Source organism: Rhinichthys klamathensis, unplaced genomic scaffold (assembly GCF_029890125.1).
Source record: "Rhinichthys klamathensis goyatoka isolate OS25496 unplaced genomic scaffold, OSU_Roscu_1.1 h1tg000060l_1, whole genome shotgun sequence".
NCBI lineage: Eukaryota > Metazoa > Chordata > Actinopteri > Cypriniformes > Leuciscidae > Rhinichthys > Rhinichthys klamathensis.
In genome coordinates, this window is record NW_026606605.1 from 1,701,958 (window position 1) to 1,725,850 (window position 23,893).

Sequence of the window (23,893 nt, forward strand, 5' to 3'; positions counted from 1 at the left end):
GTAATGCGAGTATTATTTTAACCATTAATTTCTCCTTGCCCACAAAAAAAAAGCCATTCAATTTTTAAAGCATTACCCTCTCACTTTCGATTATAGTAAACACTCCAGAGACAACATATGAAAATTATTTTTATTTTGGTACAGGCATTAATTGTGTACATCTCAGCACCCCTATGGAAGAGAGGCTTCTTTAGACAAGACAGTGACGTGAGGGCACCATGATTATCATCACGGAAACACAGAGGACAGTCCGATGATCCACAGCATTTGATCTGAGGAAGAGAACAACGCACCTCTCCATGTGTTCAGACTTTGATCATTTGTTCAACCTGGAAACGTCACACGTACACCAAAAGTCTAAGTGAGCATCCAACGACAGCAAGGTATCAAACGGCGTGACATTTTATTGTGGTTTCGGTTTCAGTGCAGACTTGGCCATTCCTTTTTAAATTTTTTTTTTTTTTTGAGAATTAACATTCTTACAACCATGCTCCTCTATAAAGTGGCAATCATAAGCACAGTACATGCCAAAGCACAGCTGCCCGATACATGACTACTGAGATCGACAGTCAGTCTCTATTCAAGAAAGAAAAAAGTTTTTAAAAAAGAAAATAAAAGAAAGGCTGGCTGGTTTAACTGGAGCAGCTGACTGTAAACCATGAGAAAAGCACCAGTCAACATCATATTCTAGGCCAAAAAGGTACAAATTAAAAGAATGCAAAGGCATTATGGGAAATATAATTTACGGAGGCTTGTGATTGTGCTCGTTTATCAATAATCGTGTTATAATCCGTGCCAGGAGCTACTATAAAGGGCAGTGTTAGTTACCAGGCACAGAAAATATAAAGCACAACCATCAATCTAAAAATCCTACAAATCCCATTATTTAATTCTAAACGTGTGGAACTAGCTGACACTTAATTCATCTGGCTAAGCACAACGTAAATGCTAAGAAACTAACCGAATATAGTCAACAGAGGAAATGATGGCACCAGAAACGATTGGTCTCGAGAGAGGAAATCAGCACTGACGAGAGTAGGATACAGCCAAAACTTCTCACAACCTCATGTTAGTACTCGAACTCAAGGAATTATTTCATCCATATAGACAGACATAAAGACGTCCTGCGCATGCCGAAGTCAGGACACGGTTCCCCACATTTGAACGAGAGGTCGTCACTGTCTACCGAGGGGTTGCGATGGCGTCTGCAGGGCAGGCCGCGAAACGCTTGACAACTCACAGACAAAAGGCCAACAAACTCAGGTAAGTACTGCACGTTCACACCTAGCAAAGTGAGGACAGAGTCTGAGCCGTATCGGCGCCGGATGCTCGGGTTCTTCCACCAATAAGTAAAAGTGGTCACAGTTCTCTTCCACTTCCTTGCGGTTTCCGCTCACCTCCATCCCCTCCCGATTCAACCTTTAAAAACTCACTCGCACACACACACTTAAAAGCCCACCGCTTGCACACACTGGCATCAGTTTAAGTGTTTTCAATATGAAACAATTTACACACTGAAGTCAGATTCTAACAGTTAGGAGGCCCTGTCCAACCCCGGCGATCTCTCCGACGTCTGAGACGTGAAGAACGAGAGAGAGAGAGATAAGGAAAGGAGGAGAGAGGAGGATGGAGGGAACTCGCTCAATGCTCGAGAGCGGCAGTATGAAGCCTTGTGATGTCATCGCACTCTCTGCTTCACGTAAGGCAGATCTACTTCAGAACGAGGTGAAACCCATCACTGGTGTCATCTGAGGAAGAGACAGTCAGAGAGATGATGTGGAGAACAGGAAATGCATCGAGAGGATTTATTTGAAACTTTTTTTGGTGTTATGAGAAAATGTTTCACCTTGTATTGTGCTGACAATGAAACTGCTCTCATCAAGGAAGTTATAAACCACCTGTAAGAGAAAAAAAGAAAAGAGTATCATATATATGAGGACATAATTGAGTTACTAAGATCTTGTTCATGCTACAGTGATCTGATCTGTTTTCCAAACCTGATCTTCAGAACTGACTGATTTTTTTAAGTGATTCAATTACATCAGTTTGTTCAATGTAATCAATATCATTATTGCTATAATAACTACTTTTATATTAAAACATACAACAGTAGCTGTCAATGTTAACAGCTGACATTGGTTTTGTAAAAAAAGAAGTTTTTTTGTTCTTAGCAAAAAAAAAAAAAATTTATAATTAATAAATCATATTTATATGATGTACGTACACTACTGTTCAAAAGTTTGGGATCTTCTTGAGAGAAATTAATACTTTTATTCAGCAAGAACACATTTAATTGATCAAATGCGTCAACAAAAGGCATTTATATTGTTATAAAAAATTACCATTTCAAATAAATGCTGTTCTTTTGAACTTTATATTCACTAAAGATTCCTCAAAAAAACGTATCATGGTTCCCACAAAAATATGAAGCAGCAAAACCGTTTTCAACATTGATAATAATCAGAAATATTTCATGTGACACTGAAGACTGGAGAGCTTGATCTCAGGAATAAATTACATCTTAAAATATATTCAAATAGAAAACAGTTATTTCAAATTGTAATAATATTTCAATGTATTTTAATGTATTTTTGAACAAATAAAGGCAGGCTTGGTGAGCAGAAGAGACTCTTTCAAAAACCATTGACAAATCTAACTGACACCAAACTTTTGGACGGTAGTGCATGTATATTAGACTATATAATATTATATATATATACATATATGCATCACAATCAATTTATATTGCTTCAGTCTGTTTTAACAGTACATGATGTTACCATTCATTAGACAAATCAGTCACATGATGTTTCTCACCGACATCTCCCATTCATGGCAAACGATAACAGCACAAAAAAGCCCACAATGAAGTGTGTTTTATCTGTGGCATGATGCAAAACATTATTCAAATGAGCAGCCATGGTTGGCCAGCTTACACGCGGCACCTGATAACAGGGAAAGAGAAGAGATTGTGTTTGGTGTGTGTTTACCTGGTCACTGAGTAGTATGTGTATCCCTGTAGGCCCCTGTTTGTAGACTTGGTTGATGTGGACCATCGGCAGCGCCAAGACACTGGAGATTTTCTGAGTGAGCTCACAAGCGGTCATCTCCTCAAGGTAAAGCGCATGGTAAACTAAACAAACACAGACACACTTTAAAACAAGACCAATGATGATGGAGGATTGAATATTTCACAGGACAAAGCCTAAATTAAAACATTACATCTGCAGAACCAAAAGCATACGGGAAGAGTTTGACCTAATTCATAAAAGACAAACAGGATTAATCATTTTAGTGAACACTTTATTTTAAGGTGTCCTTGTTATAGTGTAATTTTACATTTAAGTACTGAGTAATATTTATTAACAACATGTACTTATTATAGGGTTAGGGTTCAAATTAGGGTGTGTTTTAGAGTTAGTTGCATGTAATTATGCATTATTACTCTAGTAACTACATGTAACGTGTCACAAGAACACTACAATAAAGTGTTACAGAGTAGAGTTTGGTTGCTTATAATTATGCATAATTAACTGTTATTATAACTATAGTAAATACATGTCCCGTGTAACGAAGACACTGTAAAATAAAGTCTTACCCAACTTTACATTAGGCTGTGATACGATGTGTGATAAAGCAGTAATAAAAGTATTTTTCCAACCAGCAAAACAACCATACACATATTTTAGACTTCGGTGACCTTCTTTTCTTGGTAAATGAGTTTGGGGTCTGACCCGAGAGGTTAAACTACATCAGTTATTAGAAGCGGCTATAGAGAGAACCGTGTCGGGTTTGAGTTGTGGTCGTGTTGTTGTCAATCACATTTATTTATATAGTGCTTTATACAATCCATTATATGTTTATTGTTGCTTGCTGGGTCAAATATCAGTTGTTATGGTTTTGTGCTTTAGAGGGCAGCATGAGGAAGATATTGTTGTTTTTCTCAACGTGGCTTTTGCGGCATCTTTATCTCATAAGCTGCTGTTTAATAGTTTGGGGATGGTAAGATTTTTACATGTTAATGAAAGTTTAAATCACCGATTATGCATTTATTTAATCAAAAATACATTAAAACCATAATATTGTGAAATAGTTTTAGAATTTAAAATAACTTTACCATTTGAATGCATTTTAATTGCATTGCATTTCATTACTCCAGTCTTCAGTGTCACATGATCCTTCAGAAATCACTCTAATATGATATCTGATATGTGCTGCTTAAGAAACAATTCTGATTATCAATATATTATGTCATGCTGCAACATTTTTGTGGAAACGGACTTTTTTCTTTCAGGATTCTTTAAGTTGAATGAATAGAAAGTTCAAAAGAAGAGCATTTTTTTTGTAATTTAATGCATCCTTGCTGCTTAATTAAAAAAGAAAAAATGCTAGTTGGTCTCATGTCTGTCCAACAATTTTCAAACAGTTTAAATACCGTAATATAATTATGCTCAAATTTCTGACTAAAATCCAGTAATCATTAGAATAAGGTTCATTAATATGAATGCCATTTTATGTCACCAATGTAAAAACAAAACCCTGTGAATTTTAAATTTAGTCATTCGGCTTATGGTTTTCACATCATGTGGTTTATAGTGCATCCGGAAACATTTTGGTTCAACAATAATAGATAGTAGTTTTTGAAAGATCATTATGATAGATCAAGCAATTCTGTGTTGCTGAATGATGCTGCACTGCATGTTTGTTGTTGCAAAACGATAGATGCTCCGTGATTGTGCTATGTTAGGAACGCATGTGCAAGTTTCCACGATTGATATTTCTATACCGGGTATGGATGCGCGACTGCTGTGTTCGCCGTTTTTGCTGCGGCCACGTTTCTCCAGCAGAGGGCTCTCGCTCAGGGACGACTCCAGAGACACGTAGACCGTGAGTCTAGGACGCACTGCTCTGTACAGGGACACAAACACACACAATGTGAACAAATCTTCCGTTCACTCTTTCATAAGTGTAAAACAAACACATCAGTTATATTTAACATCACTCTTTTTTTATCCTACCGTGCTTTAAGTGCATTGTAGAGTCTGATTCCATCGGCCGCACCACAAATTTGGACTAAATCGTCACGAGTTAATTTCAGTAGATCAGAACCTAAGATGGGAAAACACCAATTGGTCTCATTATTGACTACTTTTAGTTTAATGTTGTGTCTATTAGGGCTGGGTATGGTCAAAGATTTCCTAGAAAACGTTCTGATTAAGAAATTCTCTATGCCACTAAATTTAGATTCAGTCTGATTTTTTATTTCTCTTCTATGGTCCATTTTACTTACATTTGAAAGAGACTTATTTATACAGGCAGGTGTTTCAGACTGATTCTAACTGGTCACTATTTTTACCCAGCCCTAGTGTAGTTTAACTTTTGCACTAAAAGCTGGTCATGTGCATGTGTAAATACCTGAGAAATGGGTGAAAATGCGAGTGTATGAGTTGAATCTGTTCTTAAGGAGCCACTTCTGTGCGTCTTGTATAGAGGATGTGGGACTCAGAGACTGCAGAAAGTTCAAAGACTGAATTATTTTCATTTAAAGGTGCAATTGCAACTTAAGGTGCAGTTAGAAAAAATATGACATGCAAACAGACTAACCTCCACAGACACGGGGCTCCCAGCATCCCCTTGGTGGTTAGGTGAAGATGACTCACTAAAAACAAAGGTAAAAGCGTTAGACAATGCATAACTGTGGTTCACGGCACACAGAGATGCTGCACGAGTGTCACCTGTCTGGTACTGTGCTGCTAGTAGTGCTGTAGGAGTTTGTGCTGGAGGTGAAGGTCGGTGTAGCTGCTGTGATGGGGTTGACGTACGCATTATCTGGCCATGGAGAACACTGCAGTGGGAGAAGGAGAGATACGTGACAAGTCAAAAGTGAACCTAAATAAAAGTGTTAGTGTATCTCTGATGTCACACTAATGCAAGTTCCCCCGACACAACATTGTTGTAGTCGACTGGTGGTCGTTCATTTAAGCCATTAGTCGCATGTTTATAATATTAATTTATGCAGTGTCGGGTCGGCTGCAAATCAATCAGCTCCCTAGGTAGTGAATCAGTATAGTGTACATGAATTCGAGCACTGGTAAGTACAGTACAGTACAGTACAGTAGGGACCCTGGCTCAATACACATTGCGACACTGATAGTGACATGACAACGTCCTTGTTAAGATTGCGCCGGCGGATGGAGAAAGGGATGAGGGAAACCGCCCAGTAAGGTTTGAGGGTGGTCCCACAATAAATGTGCAAAAAAAAGTTAAATAGGAACTGTACAATATTTACAATATATAACAAGATCAGCTAAATCTAAATCCAAAGATCTGATCTGCGTATACAGTAAGCTCAAACAGCACTTCCCTTTACTATCACTCTGACCTGTTACACACACTAACTTGAATCTGCAGTTCTATGCACTGCATTTGTTTGAACAAATTCAAACAAAAGTACATATTTACAGATACGACAGATGTAATCTTCCAGTACGTCACACGCAACAGATGTGCTGCTCAGATAGTGCAAATACACTGAATAAATGAACCTGGTTTTTAACTGCAAGTGTATTTGTAACATTTATGCCGCTGTTCTCAATAAACGATACGGACCAGCTGAAAATGGTGATGTGATTATTTCTGTTAGTAATGAAAAGATAAACGATTCTGTTATTATACAATATACGCTTTAGTTGATTCATATACCGGTATATAGACACGCAAGAAACATAACCACGTAACTGTACACATAGACTTAATATATAGGATATAATACACAACAACGCCCCGGAATATTAAACACAATACGCTCAAACGCTACAAAGATCCGTCTGTACATGATCATCAGTGTCGGCAAACAGACCGTGTTAACATGGCGTCTGTGTATGTCAAGTCAAGTCAAGTCATCTTCATTTATATAGCGCTTTTAACAATGGAGATTGTTTCAAAGCAGCTTTACAGAGATAAACATACAATTTACGGTCACAGAGACTGTTTTGGCTTTATAGCGATTTTTGAATAGTGTTATTTCCAGCTAAAGTTGGTTTTGATTGATTCACTTCCCGCAAAATTATCATTTGTTATTACATTAGGGGCCACTAAGACGACGGCGTTCTCTCTAAACAGACTTTAAACGCGAACCTGTGACCTGATGGCGTTCACATGCGCATTCAAAATTGATTCTATAGTTAAATTCGTTTGAATATGTGTGCGCAGGTTTGTAATTTCCCAACAAACCATGCCTAAAACTACTTGTCTTGCCTATAAATTTGATACAGAATTTTATTTTATCACTTCGAGGTACGCGAACCGGATTTTCAACAACGCTTTATCTGTAGAGTGGGAAAGGGATCCTCCATAGGGAGAGGATAGTTGACACTTCAGCACTGCATTAGTTTTAGTCCTGCTCCGCTTCACGTTCACATTGCTTTTTCTAACACCAAACCTAAAGATAATGAATCTAAAAGCATAGGGATGTGTATGTGTGTGTGTGTGTACTCAGTCCATGTGTAGTCACAGGAATACACAGTGACAACATCACTACAGCAGAACAGATATTTTTCTGACATTTTTAAATGCTATTTAAAGTACATTATGATAAATAAATACTTTGATTTTTGATATTACCTGCACCATTTCAGCCATAAATTAACTAAAGAATGTAAGCTAGGTGATTACATTTAGTACCTGTCCAGGAATGTATTCTGAAATATAATTACGGGTGTGTTGAGATTGTGAACATATCCCTATGCTTTTAGATTCATTATCTTTAGGTTTGGTGTTAGAAAAAGCACTGTGAACATTAAGTGGACCAGGACTAAAACTAACCAAGCGAAACAGAACTACAAGTGTGAACAAACCCTGTTATTTTCGAAGCTATCGTGTCATGATGCGTATTGAGTTTGCTGACAAGATTTGTTTTGCGCTTTAGCACTTTCGTTAATGGAACAGTAAACATCAATGCTATCTGGTTTTCACGGTGCATTGTGGGACATTGAGGTAGTGGACGTTTAGTGCACTGGAAGGATTTTGCGATTGAGACGGCTCTTAAATGGCCGACTCCTTAATCAGTGCCCTGACTAGTGAACCCTAGGACAACAGAGTGAGCTGCCATGTAAAGTGGCTTACGTTAGGCTACTACATACATGTTTCAAATGGTCAAAGAATGTTTGCACATCACCTTTTCGTGGTCATCCTTTACCATCTCGATATGATCCTACACTTTGGATTTCCTGCCCAACACAATTACCACATGCGTACTGGAGTTTATGGAGTATATTTTTAACTAACGTTTAGTGGACTATCAGTTCTAGACCCGACCCACTGATGAAGAAGACTGATCTACAAACAAATATGGACAAAGGTTTGGAGTCTGGAATGAGTGAACTGAACACAGAAGAGGAGAGTGGGCGCTTACACTTCCTCTCTTGCTTTTGGCGATGGAATCTCCACAGTCTGCAGGAAGTGTCCGCTTGCTAGATTTCTTTAGCTCATGTTCCACAGCCTCCTCAATCACAGGCTCCAATCGAGTCTACGCACACAAGTGAACACATCAGTCAAACAGACACACATGTATATTTGAATCAAGTTAAAGGAGCAAAGTCTTTTTTAAACTAAATACCCCCGGCCTAAAAAAACTTGTTTTGGCGTCCTTGCTACTAGAACAGGAAGTCTAAGAAAAACATTAAAGGGCTCGTCCCTTCTTTTTTTTTTAAACAGCCGATTAATGTGTAAGCCATGAACCGTGATTTGCCTCTTGCTTGTCACAGGAGGTATAAGCGGTATATATTCTTTCTCTAAAAAGTTTAAATCCTATAGAAATGAATAGTATTTAAACTATGTTTAAAATGATGTACTTTGACATTAGGGATGTCACGGTGAGGAAATTCACACACCGGTAAATAAACTGGTATTACCGATAACACCAGGGGGTGGAGTCATCGTCTGTAATTTGCATGCATTAGCGAGCCGCTAATATGCGCGGTATTGAAATCGCTTTTGAATTCGAAGTCGCGATCACGCGGCGGTATTGACCGCACATATTACAAGATAAGATTTGTCAATTACGCTCAGGATCTGTTACGCACCAAATCCTCTGTCCATCGTGCTGTCAGTCATCTCTTCTGACTCTCATCATGTGAAACCTGACTCCTGCTGCGACTCTGCAGCTCGTGCTGTATATGGAGCAGAGCAGACGCTTTCAGTTTAGAATCGTAGTGTCGATTGTCCAACTGAACTAAATTATTTTTATTTCTATAAAAAAGCAAAACGGCAGTGGAGATGGTGTCGGGGTGGGCAAATAGTGTAATCGTTGTACACCGCATAACACTGACTACTGCTGCAAGCCTATTGGACATGGGATGAAGACTCAGCTTATTTTAGGCCTCTGATATTAAACTCGACATAAGGTGATTCCTGCCACATGCTGGGTGTAACATGACCAGCTAAACACTATTCACTTTAGCAAGCCCTCATTATCGGACTAAATTAATCACATGTGACAAACATCTATGAATAGGCCTTTTCTACAATCAGTAGCCGAACACTTTTTTTTTTTTTGCGCGGCTGCATCCACACCAATAGATGCCAGAGTAAAATCCAAGATCACTGTCATTTCATTGTGTAGGAAAACAAGCCAACAAAACGTTACTTAAATATTCTTGCCTCTGACAGAATAGTGGTATCATAAGAGGGCTGATATTTCTCTTTCTCCTGCGGAGTCCTTTTCTCCATCTTCTCTCGGTCCGTTTTTTGTTTTCTGTCTGCTCCCTTTGGCTGTTTATAGCAAGACAAGAGAAACACTTTAGTGCATCCTGAAGACTTATGTCATATTAATGATTAAAAACAAGCTTTTTAACAACATAAGCATTCAGTTTAGTAGAAATAAGTGGGGTATGAATTCAAACCTGAGGTCTTTAACCAAATATACATTTCCTTGCATTTGATGCATGCTTGCATGCATGTGACGTCACCTTAAAGACTTTGATCTGGCAGCTGGCAGAGTGCAGGTGCTCAGTGTATTCTCCGCTTTCATTTTGTTTAAAGGTGTCGATCTGGATCCGGAACGGAACTCCTTTCTCTCCGCCGTGTTTCCGTGGGGTGAACTCTGTACTGATGCAATGGACCTTCAACGAGAGAAGGAAGGAAAGAAAGATAATTAACGTGGAGCACATGATCGCTTCCTGGAGCAGTTTTGAGATTATCCTCGGCATGCATTACACGATTTCTGCACAGATTAGGATGTGCCAGATACGGTTTTAATCAACTGGAATGATATTCATATGTTTGAAACTTGATCAGACGCTTCCAAGGTCAAGAGATAATGTCAGAGTCAGTGGGCCAAATCAGACGCTTTCCAACATGTCTGGGACATTTAGATCATCTCAAACATCCTCACTCTATTGGAAAAACATCTGCATCGCTCCTTTGAGAGTGATGGAGAATTTCTGGCCAATGAGATTGTGCTTTAGGCCTGTTCTATTCATTAACTACACCAAACAGCTGTGGGTATCTTGACGCACCAGTAAATGTCTAACTGCATATTTATGTGCTTATACTTAGTGATATTATACAGGAGCATCTTGCATAAGAAAGACAGAAGCACCATCAAGCAGACAGTGAATGGATATTCAACCAATAGCATTTAATGTCCAGAATATGATGGCAACATTACCGAATATTCCTATCAGTCTAGATATCAATGTCTGAACAGACAACTAAACAAAATGTAATTCACTAGAGGTTCTGAAAAAATGTTAATTGCTGCAGTCTATTTAAAATATTTAAATTTATCTGAATGAATTATCTTTTAAAATCAGTTTGAATGAATGATTCAATGACTCACTTACAAAGACTTCTCATGTTTCATTACTGGATCAGAACTAATCTCTTGAATGAATGGTTCAATGAGACATGCATTTTTAAGAGTCTTTTGTCGCAACCTATTGGCGTAACGATGTAATCGATACAATACTTGAAGCGTCAATGTAATTTACTCTTATTTAATTCGCTACCGTAGACATCAGTGTTTATATCTGAACTATAAACTTTTATCCTAGTACTTCTGTGATCATTTCATAGTGATACTGTGTGGTTGAAAAGACTGTTTGTGAAGCTATTTCATATCTATACATGACAGATCTGAATGTTCGCTGTGATCGTACTTGTCAAAGGTTTGATAGACAAAGCCGAATTGTTGTCATTTAGGAATAAGATTGCATGGGTGTTTGAATCGAGATCATGATCTTTTAATGATTAACCGTGCAGCTCTACCACAGACCTTATTTTAATCAGAAATTGAATAACCCCATTATAAAACCTCAGAGGAAAATCTCGAGGGAACCAGTCTTTTGGGTTTTGACGTTATTCCGGCAGCACAGACAAAATCAAGTCCCTCCTTACATTTTTGTAGTTCGAGAAGCCATTTCATTCGGATATGCGTCACAATGGCGAAGAAAAGACTATCGCAACTTCCGTTTCATGCTGACTTTAACCTTTAAACCACCACAACATGCCAGAGTGTTTGCTTGTGTGTACCTGCACAAACACAGAGGCTCGTTTGGAAAGATCCCACAGGAACTCTGCTGCGTTTAGCTGTGACGTGTGTGTGTTGGGCTCGGTGATGCCAACTGACATGGGGATATCTGTAACAGACACATGACGCACAGTAAAAACTCCCTCTCCTGAGGCTTTATGCTGCTTTGAAACGCTTATCCTGAAACAAACAAAAAACAGATTGAACAAAATGATGACAGCAAACTAATGTAATCACACAACAAGCTCTCACCGATGTCGAGGAGGCGGTCGCCAGGCCGATTCCATTTCCAGCCCTCCAGCTGCTGATGCTCCATGTACTGAAGCCTTCGGTCATGGAAAACCACCCTAACTAAACTCTATAATTCACCCCAAACCAAACACACACAAACACAAAACCATCAGGACAAGCAGCACTCTTAAAGAGCCATACACCACACCAGTCCTTCCTGCACCGCTGGATCTACTGCACCACGGCAAAAGAAAGGAGTTGTGAGCTTTTAGCCTAAATTTGATATAAAACATTGTGTAAACGTCCATTGCATCTTTACTTGCTGCTCTCAAAAACACAAAAACAGCAAGACTTGCGGTCAACTGAGTGAAGGATTCCTCAGACTGATTCAAAACAGTAATTTGTGATGCGATTCATTGGTTGTGATTCAGATTAGATTGGTCATGCTGTACATTTGTTTCTGTACGCGGCAAGCAAAGACAACGCAAAATAAATATGGTCTATTTACTGTTCAAATGTTTGGGGTGAGTAAGATCGCGGTTTTGAAAGAAACTAATATTTTTTTCAGCATTCATGCATCAATTGCATAAATTCATGCATAAATTGTTTACAAATTGACAGTAAAGACATTTATGTTACAACAGATTTCCATTTCAAATAAATGGTGTTCTTTTGAACTTTCAACGTTGATAATCAGAAATGTTTCTTGAGCAGCAAATCATCATATTAGAATGATTTCTGAAGGATCATGTGACACTGAAGACTGGAGTAATGATGCTGACAATTCCTTTGCATCAGGAACAAATTACATTTACTTTAATTAGTAATAATATTTCACAATATTACTGTTTTTACTGTATTTTGATCAAACAAATGGAGCCTTGGCGAGCATAAGAGACTTAGAGACAATAGTGTCTTTTTTTCCAATTCACCTTTTTTACTTAATTGGTTAGCAATTATTAATGGTCATATTTACAGATAACTGGCATCCAGCAACACCATGACACAACTGTGCCAGTGAACAACACTGTTCACAAATAATTGAGTATTTAAATGTATTGCTTCTTCCATACATTTTTGTTGTTGAAATGGTTTATTATTCAATGCAGTATTATAACACAGCCATTCACTTTCAGAGGTTTGTGATCAACCATTTAGACATTAAAAATATAAAACAATAAATCAAACATTTAAGCACAATAAAAACACTTAAATCTAAAAATAATCAGTTTCATATTGGTCATAACATATTGGTTGATCTTTATTTGCATCATTCTGCAAAACACTTTTGTTGTTGTAGTAGACCAAAATAAATTTGATCAAAACTCTCAAACTGAGTTAAATATAATGTTGCTGTCTGGCAGACACCTTATTTTTTTCCATAAATCATTACTATTGGTCGCCCTTTACGTCTGTCTGTGGGTTTAGCAAATATTAAGCCAACTAAAAGTATTGAAAAGAGCTTGTGACTAAACCTCGTAACTCCATTGGATCCTCAAACTGTCAGTCAATCCTCATAACTCCACCCACCTCTATCATGAATGAAGTGCCAAACACATTGTGGAGCGTCTCTGCTTGTTTGCAATGCAAGGGTAAATAAACAACTGGTTGTTTGAATAAGTAAAGCGTTTTCTTTACCCAAGAAACACTATATATATATATATATATATATATATATATATATATATATATATATATAAAGGCTAATGTTTTATGTATTTGATGAGCGGAGAAGAGCATCTTAGTATAGCATTTGTTGTCCAGTCACAGCCAATATTGTCTTCAATAGACTGTGTGAAGCACTTCATCTTTTATAACATGAGATTTTGGTCAAATGACAGGAAAAACTGAGCGTCCACATAGCTACAATAAACCTTATAACCTGTAAGATGATGAAAATGTAATGCGATACACTTACTGCCTCAGATGCAGATGTTCTAATGACGGATAAAACACGCGTGTCTGATCTTTGCTGGTCAAAAACCGCGTAACTCCATTTGAGCTTGATTTCGGTGAAATGTTAATAATACAATGACACGTGCAAGTTTCTGACCATATATAAAGCCACAATATCAACTTTGACAACACAGTGTTTAATTATTTACAAAAATACTGTGCCTTTTCCATTTCCTGAAAAGCATCAGTTTTGGACAGGCTTCCGCCCGGCGACAGCAATTATTTATTTAACCACAGCGCTGTAGATTCACTGGTGCAGGAGACGCCACACTACACGAAACCTCAAGCGCACTGCACTGACAAAACACACATGATCTCTCACCTTCACAGTCTTGTTGAGTTCAGGCATCTCCCCTATTTTCCTGTTATCAAGCATTCGGATCTCATAAGACTGGCCTGCATGGGAGGGGAAAGTGTGTTATTGAAAACATCCTCTGTCTGCGTGTTCTTGCAGGGATAGAGAAAGAAACGACATGCCTTGGTTCAGGTAGGTGAGCGTCTCCTCGTGAAGCTTCACAGCAGGAGAGGTGGCGGCACACAGCACATACTGAAACGGAGGATTCTTGTCAGACTCCACGGGAACGCTAACATCTTCCTGCTTAAAGATGGGCAGAGCCAACACATCACTGAGAAACAAAGACAGACACACAGAGAAACAGAAGTTATGAAACTGTGAATTATGTTGGTTAGGACCACAGACCCTCTTCAGTCAGAATGGAAATGGCTGTCATGGAAACAGGTATATGGGAGCACGCTTTCACCTATAGACACTTTAAAAACCACACAACACATGATCGCTCGTTCACACTTCCGAACCACAAAGAGCAAATGTTCTTATCAAACTACTCTATGCACTACTGTTAAAAACAGTAGGGGGCAGTACAATTTCAACGGTTTACAACATAGACGATGATCAGAAATGTTTCTTGAGCAGCATATCATCATATTAGAATGATTTCTGAAGGATCATGTGACACTGAAGACTGGAGTAATGATGCTGAAAATTCAGCTTTGATCACACGAATAAATGACATTTTAAAATATATTACAATAGAAAAGTGTTCTTTTAAATGGTAATAATATTCCACAATATTGCTGTTTTTTCTGTATTTTTAATTAAATAAATGCAGCCTTGGTGAGCATAAGAGAAGAAACTTCATTCAAAAACATTAAAAAAAATCTTAAAGACCCCAAGAATGTGTGTCACGAAATTAATAACAATTAAAGTGCCCCTATTATGATATTTTAAAGGTTCCTAATTTTGTTTTGGATATACTGGTTGTAGTAGAGTATTAATAAACATCCTCCGAGTAGACATAACTTGGTTGTGCTGAAATGACAACAAGCCAAAGTCAAAAACACTTTCATTTTCTCATAATATACATTGCACTTTACCTCATTTCTCAAAGAGTCTGAAAACGGTTCAAAGATTCAGTCTCTAAACCCCGCCTTTCTGAAAGTCTGCTCTGATTGGTCAGACGGCCCAGTCTGTTGTGATTGGTCGACCGCTTACGGTGTGTGTCAGAAACAAAACGCCCATTACTATGTGAATTTCAGCTCCGGAAGCTTCCTCAGTGCTCGACACACAGTGATATGATATCAACAGGAATGATAGCGTTGGTTTTCCGTATCAATTCCAGCACGAGTTCTCATCCTTTGGAAGAGCATTAAAGTGGATTTGCAGCAAAAACAGCGTCTTCTCAACATGCTGACAATATAACCCAAACTCTTCCAGTCTCGACTACAACTACAGTGTTTGAGGGCGGGGCAAAGTAGACGTCGTTCACGAGCAGCCAATGAAAACCATAAGCTGGCAATATGCAAATTTGTTAGTTCCATTGTTATGTAGGTTTGTAACAGTCGGCAGTTCAGAAACAATTATTTCTTTTAGAAGAAAATAACTTTATTTGTCCTGCACTTTGATCATTAAAACTTTGCAGATCTTTTACATTCACAAAGAGCTAATTACACCCTGTATGAAAGGTAAAATCCAAAAAAGCATAATTAGGGCACTTTAACAATAAACAATTATTATTTTACACCATATTTACTCTGATATTAGGGAGTAAATTAATACTGCCATGACTCTGTGCTCAAATCTTGTCTGGCACACATGTCCTGTATCAGGCCGGAGCAGCGACAGCTAAAGACGCTGAGTCAGTCAGCTGGACATGACGTGATGTTCGTAACAGTGCGCCCGCAGCAGGATCTGCAAGTGTTTTCTGAAACATGAGCAGCTCCACTGTAACATTCTGTTCCACAGCTGCTCATTCCACATGATCGACGGACAGATAATCAGCATCTCACAGCCTCATTCACCTCAGCACCAAAACATCACATTAGCACCCTGTCACTGTACTGGCCTACACACACACACACACAGTGGGAAATCAGAAGCATATCTAACTTGGATATTGAACTCATCTGACCCCGTTCATTGAAAACAGCCATAACGGCAAGTGACTAGGGCTGTCACTTTTGTGAAAAAAATCCTGTTCGATTTTTGAGATATAAGTGTTCATTGAATCGATTGTAAAATCGATTTTCCATGTCTAAAGACGTTTCCATTTTCAACACCAAATATAGGCAAATCCACGGACACCTAACAGGCATTAGGACGAGCGTAAAGAGGGCGCTTGAGACGCGCGTGCACAAGTCAGCAATATTTCTGATGATTTATTGGCGTGAAGTTTTGTGCACAATGACAAACAGGAGCGCAACATTCAGGGATTGAAATGAACACTTATTTAATGAACTTTGTCAGGTAATGCTGTGAAATCACGAGCCAATCTGGCGTGTTTCTATGTTTACTCACTTACTTTGCAGGGGAAGTTTGTGTAAGCCAAATCTATGCGGATTTAGCGCAAATAGAGGGAATGCATTAACGTCACTTCCCCGCCGGAACACGCCCCCCTCAGCGGGACTGAGTGGCAGAAGAGCTGCTGCGTGACTGGAGTTAATAGGGGAAACTGCGTTAACGCGAGTAAAACAAACTATTATCAGTTTAAACTAAAAGTTGGACTCGATATAGTGTTCCTTACAACTTATCAAAGATCCAGTGATCCATGGATATTGACATGCAGCCAGGAATCGTGTTTCCTGACATTTATATGTGCCTGATTTCGACGCCGGGGAAATAAATGAAGACAATTTGCCTGTAAACGTTTTATATAAATGCAATATAGATAGGTCTAAATCTGAGTGATCACTTACATTAATGTTATACTGTTATACTCATCATATCGTCCAGCCCTAAAACTTGTATAGTTTTGTGTCAGTGTTTATTTAAAAACATCCAATTATGCAGAATATAGTCTGTTCTGTAGCTTTTTGCAGTCTGTAAAAATATACAGTACCTCAGATTTCTGGTCAAATCTAGTTGTACAGTCAATCGCAAAGCTCTTTCCCGTTTTAGATGTGTTTTGTGTGATTTTCACGGCGTTCACGCTGAAAACAAATGCTGCCGCTCAGTCTTTTTGCCACTTGTGGGCGTGACCGCATTCACTCCGGCCGACGGTGACGTCATGCGCATACCCTCTATACGCAACTCGTGAGTCCTCATGATATATTAAATACAGCGTATTGTGCGGAATCTGCGCATTTCTGTCTTACTTGAACACACACACACACACACGTCACTACGCAACAAATAACGGCGCGCTCATTCACTTGCATTGAAGTAATAGCGAATATTAAAAAGCATTTGGTTAACAGAAAAGACATTGTTATTTTCCGACATCCTACATGTTCTGTGTGCTGTATTGATCGGTCCACCTAAAAACACATTTTTTGTAAAAAAAAAAAAAAAAAGGCTGTTAAAATCGATATTTTCGTTTTCGAAACTTGTGTTGGTTGGTCCGATCGATTGTGCAATCGATTTTCGAACGTAAAGTGACAGCCCTACAAGTGACATTCCTGTCCATATTTCCATAGTTCAATTGATAATGCTTTAGTTCATTCAAAACTCTTTTAGAATTGTGCATGCAGCTTTCATTACATCATTAACTCAGAAACTAAATATTTCTACTTGCTTTTAAAGATGTCATGCACTAGAACCATTTTAAATGAATTGATTTAATTGTGTAGGTTTAAACCTTTAGCCTAAGTCTGTTGACAGGTTTTGCCTCGACTACCATAAACACTGTCTGGTCGACTCTAATGCCAACAGAGCATAGTGTCGGTCAACTGCAAACTGCAGGGTGCTGGAAGAGCGAGAAACTTGATATCACAGAGGGAGAGAGAGCATGTGAACAGCTTCGTGCTCCAGTCTCACACTACAGCGCTCCCACCAACACCCGACAAAACCTCCACAGAACGTCAACTCCACCATACTCTCTCGACTGGCTCGCACTGAGGCTTTCAGGCACTCGCAGAAGAACGGCGCGCTGCAGGGAAAACGCTGATGTTGCTCTTTCCACCACAACCTCCAGAAGGCTGGCACATCCCAGACGAACTGTTCCATGGAACCTGACCTCGGGCGCAGAATGTCTATTCCTATCACGCAATGACCGCGTTTGTTCAAACTCCTCATGGCCAACTGGGAATAGCGAGAGACTCTAGTGATATGGAAAAGCTACAGATTAAATGTGCTCCAAAACTATCATTCTGCATTATACCCCGATGAAACTGACGTATGCCACTTCCAAAGCTGTGGATGCCGAAGCACCTGACAATAAGTTAATTCGGAATTTTTTTTTTTTTTTTTAGCACAATGATGTGTTGGACAGCTTGATATTTAGTCATATTCAACTGAATGCCTGAAACAATAACACACAGAAAACACAAGATTAAAAGACATTTAATAATGGGATATTTTCCAATCTGTATTATATATATATATATATATATATAAATAAAAGCCAGACAGTAAAGGTGAACCATGTGATTTTAAGCAAATTAGAGCTGTTCAATGACATCAATCAGTAGGACGAACCGGAAAGCTAATTTAAAACGAGTGCAACAGTGTCTGCCTATTTTTTAAGCAATTTTACCCAATAAATTATTGTTCCATAGAGAATTTATTAAAAAAAGTTGTCGTTTGTTTTGGTTATACGCCATGAACCAAATCGACCAGATACAAGGTGGATCACAAACTTTGATTTGAAGCAGAATTTATTTATTTGCAGCTATATTAGAAAATATGTGCTTTAACAGAGGAAAGAAAGATCTACAATCCCATAAAGCACTGCAAATGACAAAATTGAATGGATAAATTATATGTAATAATAATAAATATATATATGAATTATTATATACAATTTATCCATTCAATTTTGTCATTTGCAGTGCTTCATGGGATTGTATTTATTGTATGGGATAATAATTTCTTTTATTTTTATTTTCCAACAAATTATTGATACATACATCATTTAGAGAACTTCATTGTAGTGTTCTTATGGCATGATTTGATTGGTGGTAATTTCTTTGCAGAATCATGGGTAATTGTTGTTAAGCAATTATTTTCAAAAGTTAAAATAATGCAGCCTGATGGCTTCAACAAAAGCATGGGCTAAAACATTGATTAACAGCCTCGTATCTCACAATAGGTCTGTCTTTAACGTTTCATAAGCTAATTTATGTTTAAAATTAATTCCACTTTGGAGAAAATGTATGGGATTTTTACTTCCGGAACCCAACGGTCACACACTATAGACCTCATGCGCCAGAGAAACATCACTGTCGAAGAGTAATTAACTGGTTAAGTGGATTTACTTATTGTAGAGTTAACGAAAGTTATCATGATGTTTGAAGCGGATATCATAACAAATGTCAGCAGACCGGGAAGATTTTAAGATGAGGGGTTCATTCATAAATACCGGTATGCAAGACATTACATTCAAGGGGCGGAGCTACATAAGGTCTATAGGTTCCCTCAGGAATTTTCTTTAGTTATTTATGGTTCGTTTACACAACAGAGTTTTCGAATTAAAACTGAAAACTTTTAATGTGTTTTGGCTAGGGCTGGGCGATATGACCAAAATCTCATATCACGATAGAAGTCATCTCATATCCCGATAACGATATATATCACGATATACTGTAAAACATCAAATAATAGCCCGGGCTTTTATTTTCCCAAATCGCCGAACTGCACCGGCTTGTATTTGAGGCAGGCGTCTATGAGACAGGCCTTTAATTTAGTGTAGGCCTAGAGATAACGAAGATTACGTTTTATTTATAAATGTGTTTAACAAATCCGTTAATCTAAGAATTAGCCTAGGCTACTTTATTATGTCTAAAGGGGGTCGCTCACCGGACGAGAAGCGCGCGCGCCGTGTCTATAGCAACTCGAGGTATCGCACACCGGACGCGCGCTGTCAGTTTATGGCCAGCAAATTGTTATGTTTAAGGACATTATGGAATTAAGATCATGTCTGTACTATGTTATGATAGTACTGTACAATTAAATACAATCGTTGCTTAGTCTGCAGTCTGAACACTTTACCTCAGAGCGTCCGTTAACTGAATGAATTGGGAATATCACCTGAAAATCCGATAACAGCATCAATTTGAATTCAACCAGCTGATTTCTGTAAATGAATGTACAACTAAATGTATGTTGCAGCACAGGGTGAAGTCAGTATATACATAACGATAATTGTACATTTAATATAACCATAGCTTTTAGATTATTGGCAGAATTAAAAAAAAACGAAACGATGTGACAGCCATGGGCTGAACAATACATTACTGGTAATATCCATCGAGCCTATGAACTTGTTGCCCGAAACACATCAACAAGAAAGAATGAAGGCTATACCCTGTAAAACGATCTCCTTCTCTCTCCGGCCTCCGCTAACTCTGCTTGCGCTAACAACTCCGCCCAGATGCGCGCAATCTGCACCACAGAACTGGTTTAAACAGACGATCTGACGGGTTTTAGAAGATTAAATACAAACCGAAACTAAAAAACAGACCAGGCCTCTATTTGAGACTGGCGTTTATTTATCCAAACCACCCTAAAATGGTCAATACAACAAATAGAAAGTTAACCAAACCATCTAGCCCCTCGTTTAGGAACGAGCTCCTCGGTTTGTTCTGGCTGGTTCTTCTCCTGCTCGGAAACACCCGGTTCTGTCACCCCTTCATTCATGCTGTTATTCACGTTTCTGCCTGCATCCCCATGTGGCGTGAAAGATTGCAGTCATCCAAATTTTTGCCGTAAACAATGTTTTTTTGCGACACCACGATATAAACGATATGGCATAATATGAAACGATAGGCTTTTTATATCGTCCATCCGATATATATCGTCATATCGCACAGCCCTAGTTTTGGCCATTCATTTACACAACAAACTTTTGAAAACAATATCGCCATTGTCTCCGTTTTCACAAATTCACGTTTTTGTAGTTTACACAGTGACGTCATGCACATGTGTATTAGGTGTTCAATAGGCTTTATGCCGAGCGTCACGTGACCAAACCGGAAAACAGGTCTCATTGCATCCGCTTGTCAGAGAAAGTGTTAACGGCCGTAAGAACTAACTACGATATCTATGGATTTTTAAGGTAATCAGCTAACCTACTAAGTTCACTTTGTTATTGGTGTTTTATGCTGTTTAAAAATCTAAACGTTAGTGTGAAGAAGAAAAATTAAAAAAACTTTTAAATATCAATCTGCACATGCGAGGGACATTGGTTATGCTCATTTTTGCGTGCTCCTTTTAAGTTATCTTAAGTAAAACCGCAAAAAATTTCATGAAGCACATACAAAAGACCTGAATCGGAAGCGATGTGACCTGTTTTCCGGCTTGGTCACGTGACGCTCGGCATAAAGCCTATCTATTGCCGCGTAGTTTTTTCTTTACAAAGTAACATCGCCAACTACTGGCCTGGCATGAATAATGGAGCGTTTTTAAACGTTTACGCAGAACCATGTGAACAGGGATCATTTTGATAACGTTGTCAGCTGTATGAGAACAACGCAAAGGAAAAACTTTTCGCATTTTAGTACATTCAGGGTTCCTACAGGTTTCTTCAAGTTAAATTCAAGTCTTTTTAAGACCTTTTTAAGATCATTTATATAAAAATTTAATACCTATTTCACATCTCTACCAGCAAAGAAAAACAAAATCCTTGAACTTGTTCATTTATTTTTCAAATGTGGAATGGGTAAAAGATGATAAGCCAAGCAGGTGTGAAAAATAAAAACATTTCAGTAGGCCACAAGAAAGTTTGCCGAACAATGTTAAAGTTTTTTATTAACATTAGCTAGCTACTTATTCCATGCTGGGAATATGGGGAACTGAGAGACCCCTGAACATTAAACATCGAAAATTATAATAATCGTGGTTGACAAATGAAACTTTTGAGGAAAAATACAATACGGAGAAGTTACATACAGCACAATTTTTAAAACCCAGACATCAAAATTCAAGACTTTTTAAGGTATTATTTCCAAATGAATAAATTCAATGCTTTTAAGGCTTTTTAAGACCCCGCGGGAACCCTGTACATTGTTCTCATGTAAATGTGTCCTTAGAATAGCGGCTTTATGACTGTAGACTGAACATTATCACTATAATGATTTTCTTCAAACAGGTTTCCTCAACCACCATGCGCCATTGGTCAGTCAAACAAATAGCCCCGCCCCCAGACTCACGCCATTGGTTAGGCCAGTGTTGTTGCCTTGTGCTGGTACTGAGCAATGATATTTACATTTTTCAGGGAAATAACTGTTGAATGGCTAACTTAGTTGTCTTTGCATATGCAACTGGGATATGATTAATTGATCCAAAGGAAAATTACACACTTCTCTTCCTCGTGTTAAAGTCACATAGCAAAAAATGCTGAGAGAGACAGACTATCTCGAGGATATGACCTTCATCCTAAATATTGTATCAACTGTTTTAGAGTATCCATAGCAGTTCAATGACGTAATCATTAACCGTTTGCTTCTATGCAGTATCATATGACGTAACGGGAGTTCAACGGTCGCCTCGATTTCTTTAACCAGTAAACGTGCGATTCACTAAACGTTTTAACGCTCTTTAAACAACACAAGTGAAGGAATTAACTTTAAAATAATTACACATTTTAACGGTTAATGTCCTATCTCAGAACAGAGTTCAAAGAACACCCTGTTCCAGGAAGTAACACTTACTTCAAGCGCGCTTGTTGTCGTTTTAGCACAACCACGTTATGGCTACTCGGAGGATATTTATTAATACTCTACAACCAGTTTGAAACAAATATCACGTCTAGTTAGCTCTCAAGATGATCATACAGTGTTAGGATGCAACTCGTTGTCTATTGTTTTGAGCTAGCTATAGCTACTCTCATATATATAGGCATTTTTAATACACCAGCTGACAAAAACAATCTCGCGAATTGCCAATTGATGAATAAGGGTATGAACTCATGAATTTTTGCAACCTCTGAACACAAACCGGTTGGAATCCCGAGGTTTGCTACATTTGATGATGCTCTAACCTCATGCTGTACGCGCCAGCTCCGAGCTCCTGGCCGATGCCAGACAAACTGGCATCGAAGTCGTGCACAAGCCCCGACTCGATGGTCGCATCGTCCATCTTCAGCACCCACGCCATGGCGCCCAGATCCTTCTCCTCCGACTCTAACCGGAGCGCCGCCAGCTTCGCCTCGTACACACAGCACCTGCGCGGGGCTCGCGTTGCCGCAGGAGTCGGCTAGTCCCACTAGAGTCGGTTAGGTGGCCACCCGCGGAAGGCTAGCTGTTGAAAGCAGGGCAAACGGCTCTAGCCCTGACTGCCGTGTACCTCGCCATTGCTTCAGTTTCACAGTAACAGAGGCGAGAAATAACAGTCTCGGGAGGAGCTGAGGCGTCGCGAATCGACTCAACACCGTATGATCCGTTTCCAGCTCCCGTATGTTATCCCGTTTGCATCAACACATCATATCTGTATGCGATCTTCCATTATATAAAGCAGGGTGGGAGGACGCTGTTGACTGTCACCGCATTCACACGCAATGTCCGTTGGGCTGGCTGGCAGAGCTCGCGCGCGCTCACCTAACGTTAATCCTAAACGCAGCACGGTGTTTTTACACTCGCTGTCCTCCGAAAGCGCTCCCGTAATTTCATCGTGCTGCTGCAGACCCCGAGGTTTGATCTTTCTTTCGGAAGAGGCCAAAGATCACGACACATCGACACGGCCCTCCGTCTGCCACCATTCAAACGCGAGATTCGCTAGATTCG

General features: G+C 38.9%; 1 protein-coding gene across 3 annotated transcripts; it reads right to left on the minus strand.

Annotated features, from left to right (window-relative positions):
- Positions 1 to 473: 473 nt before the first annotated feature.
- On the minus strand, positions 474 to 23,849 carry ubp1 (upstream binding protein 1). 3 transcript variants are annotated; one of them, XM_056249543.1, is made up of 16 exons: positions 23,152 to 23,849; positions 14,195 to 14,343; positions 14,040 to 14,113; positions 11,783 to 11,888; positions 11,533 to 11,639; positions 9,969 to 10,121; positions 9,661 to 9,771; positions 8,414 to 8,527; positions 5,736 to 5,845; positions 5,605 to 5,659; positions 5,416 to 5,527; positions 5,019 to 5,109; positions 4,787 to 4,908; positions 2,991 to 3,133; positions 1,847 to 1,898; positions 474 to 1,748 (listed from the first exon to the last, which is right to left on the minus strand). In XM_056249543.1, the coding sequence occupies exons 1-16, from the start codon at positions 23,265 to 23,267 to the stop codon at positions 1,711 to 1,713; spliced, it is 1,653 nt and encodes a 550-aa protein (XP_056105518.1). In that variant the 5' UTR covers positions 23,268 to 23,849; the 3' UTR covers positions 474 to 1,710. The 3 variants fall into 3 exon arrangements, with proteins under 3 accessions (XP_056105518.1, XP_056105519.1, XP_056105520.1); XM_056249544.1 differs by having other exon boundaries at positions 5,416 to 5,509; positions 23,152 to 23,848; XM_056249545.1 differs by lacking the exons at positions 14,195 to 14,343; positions 23,152 to 23,849 and having other exon boundaries at positions 11,533 to 11,710.
- Positions 23,850 to 23,893: the final 44 nt, after the last annotated feature.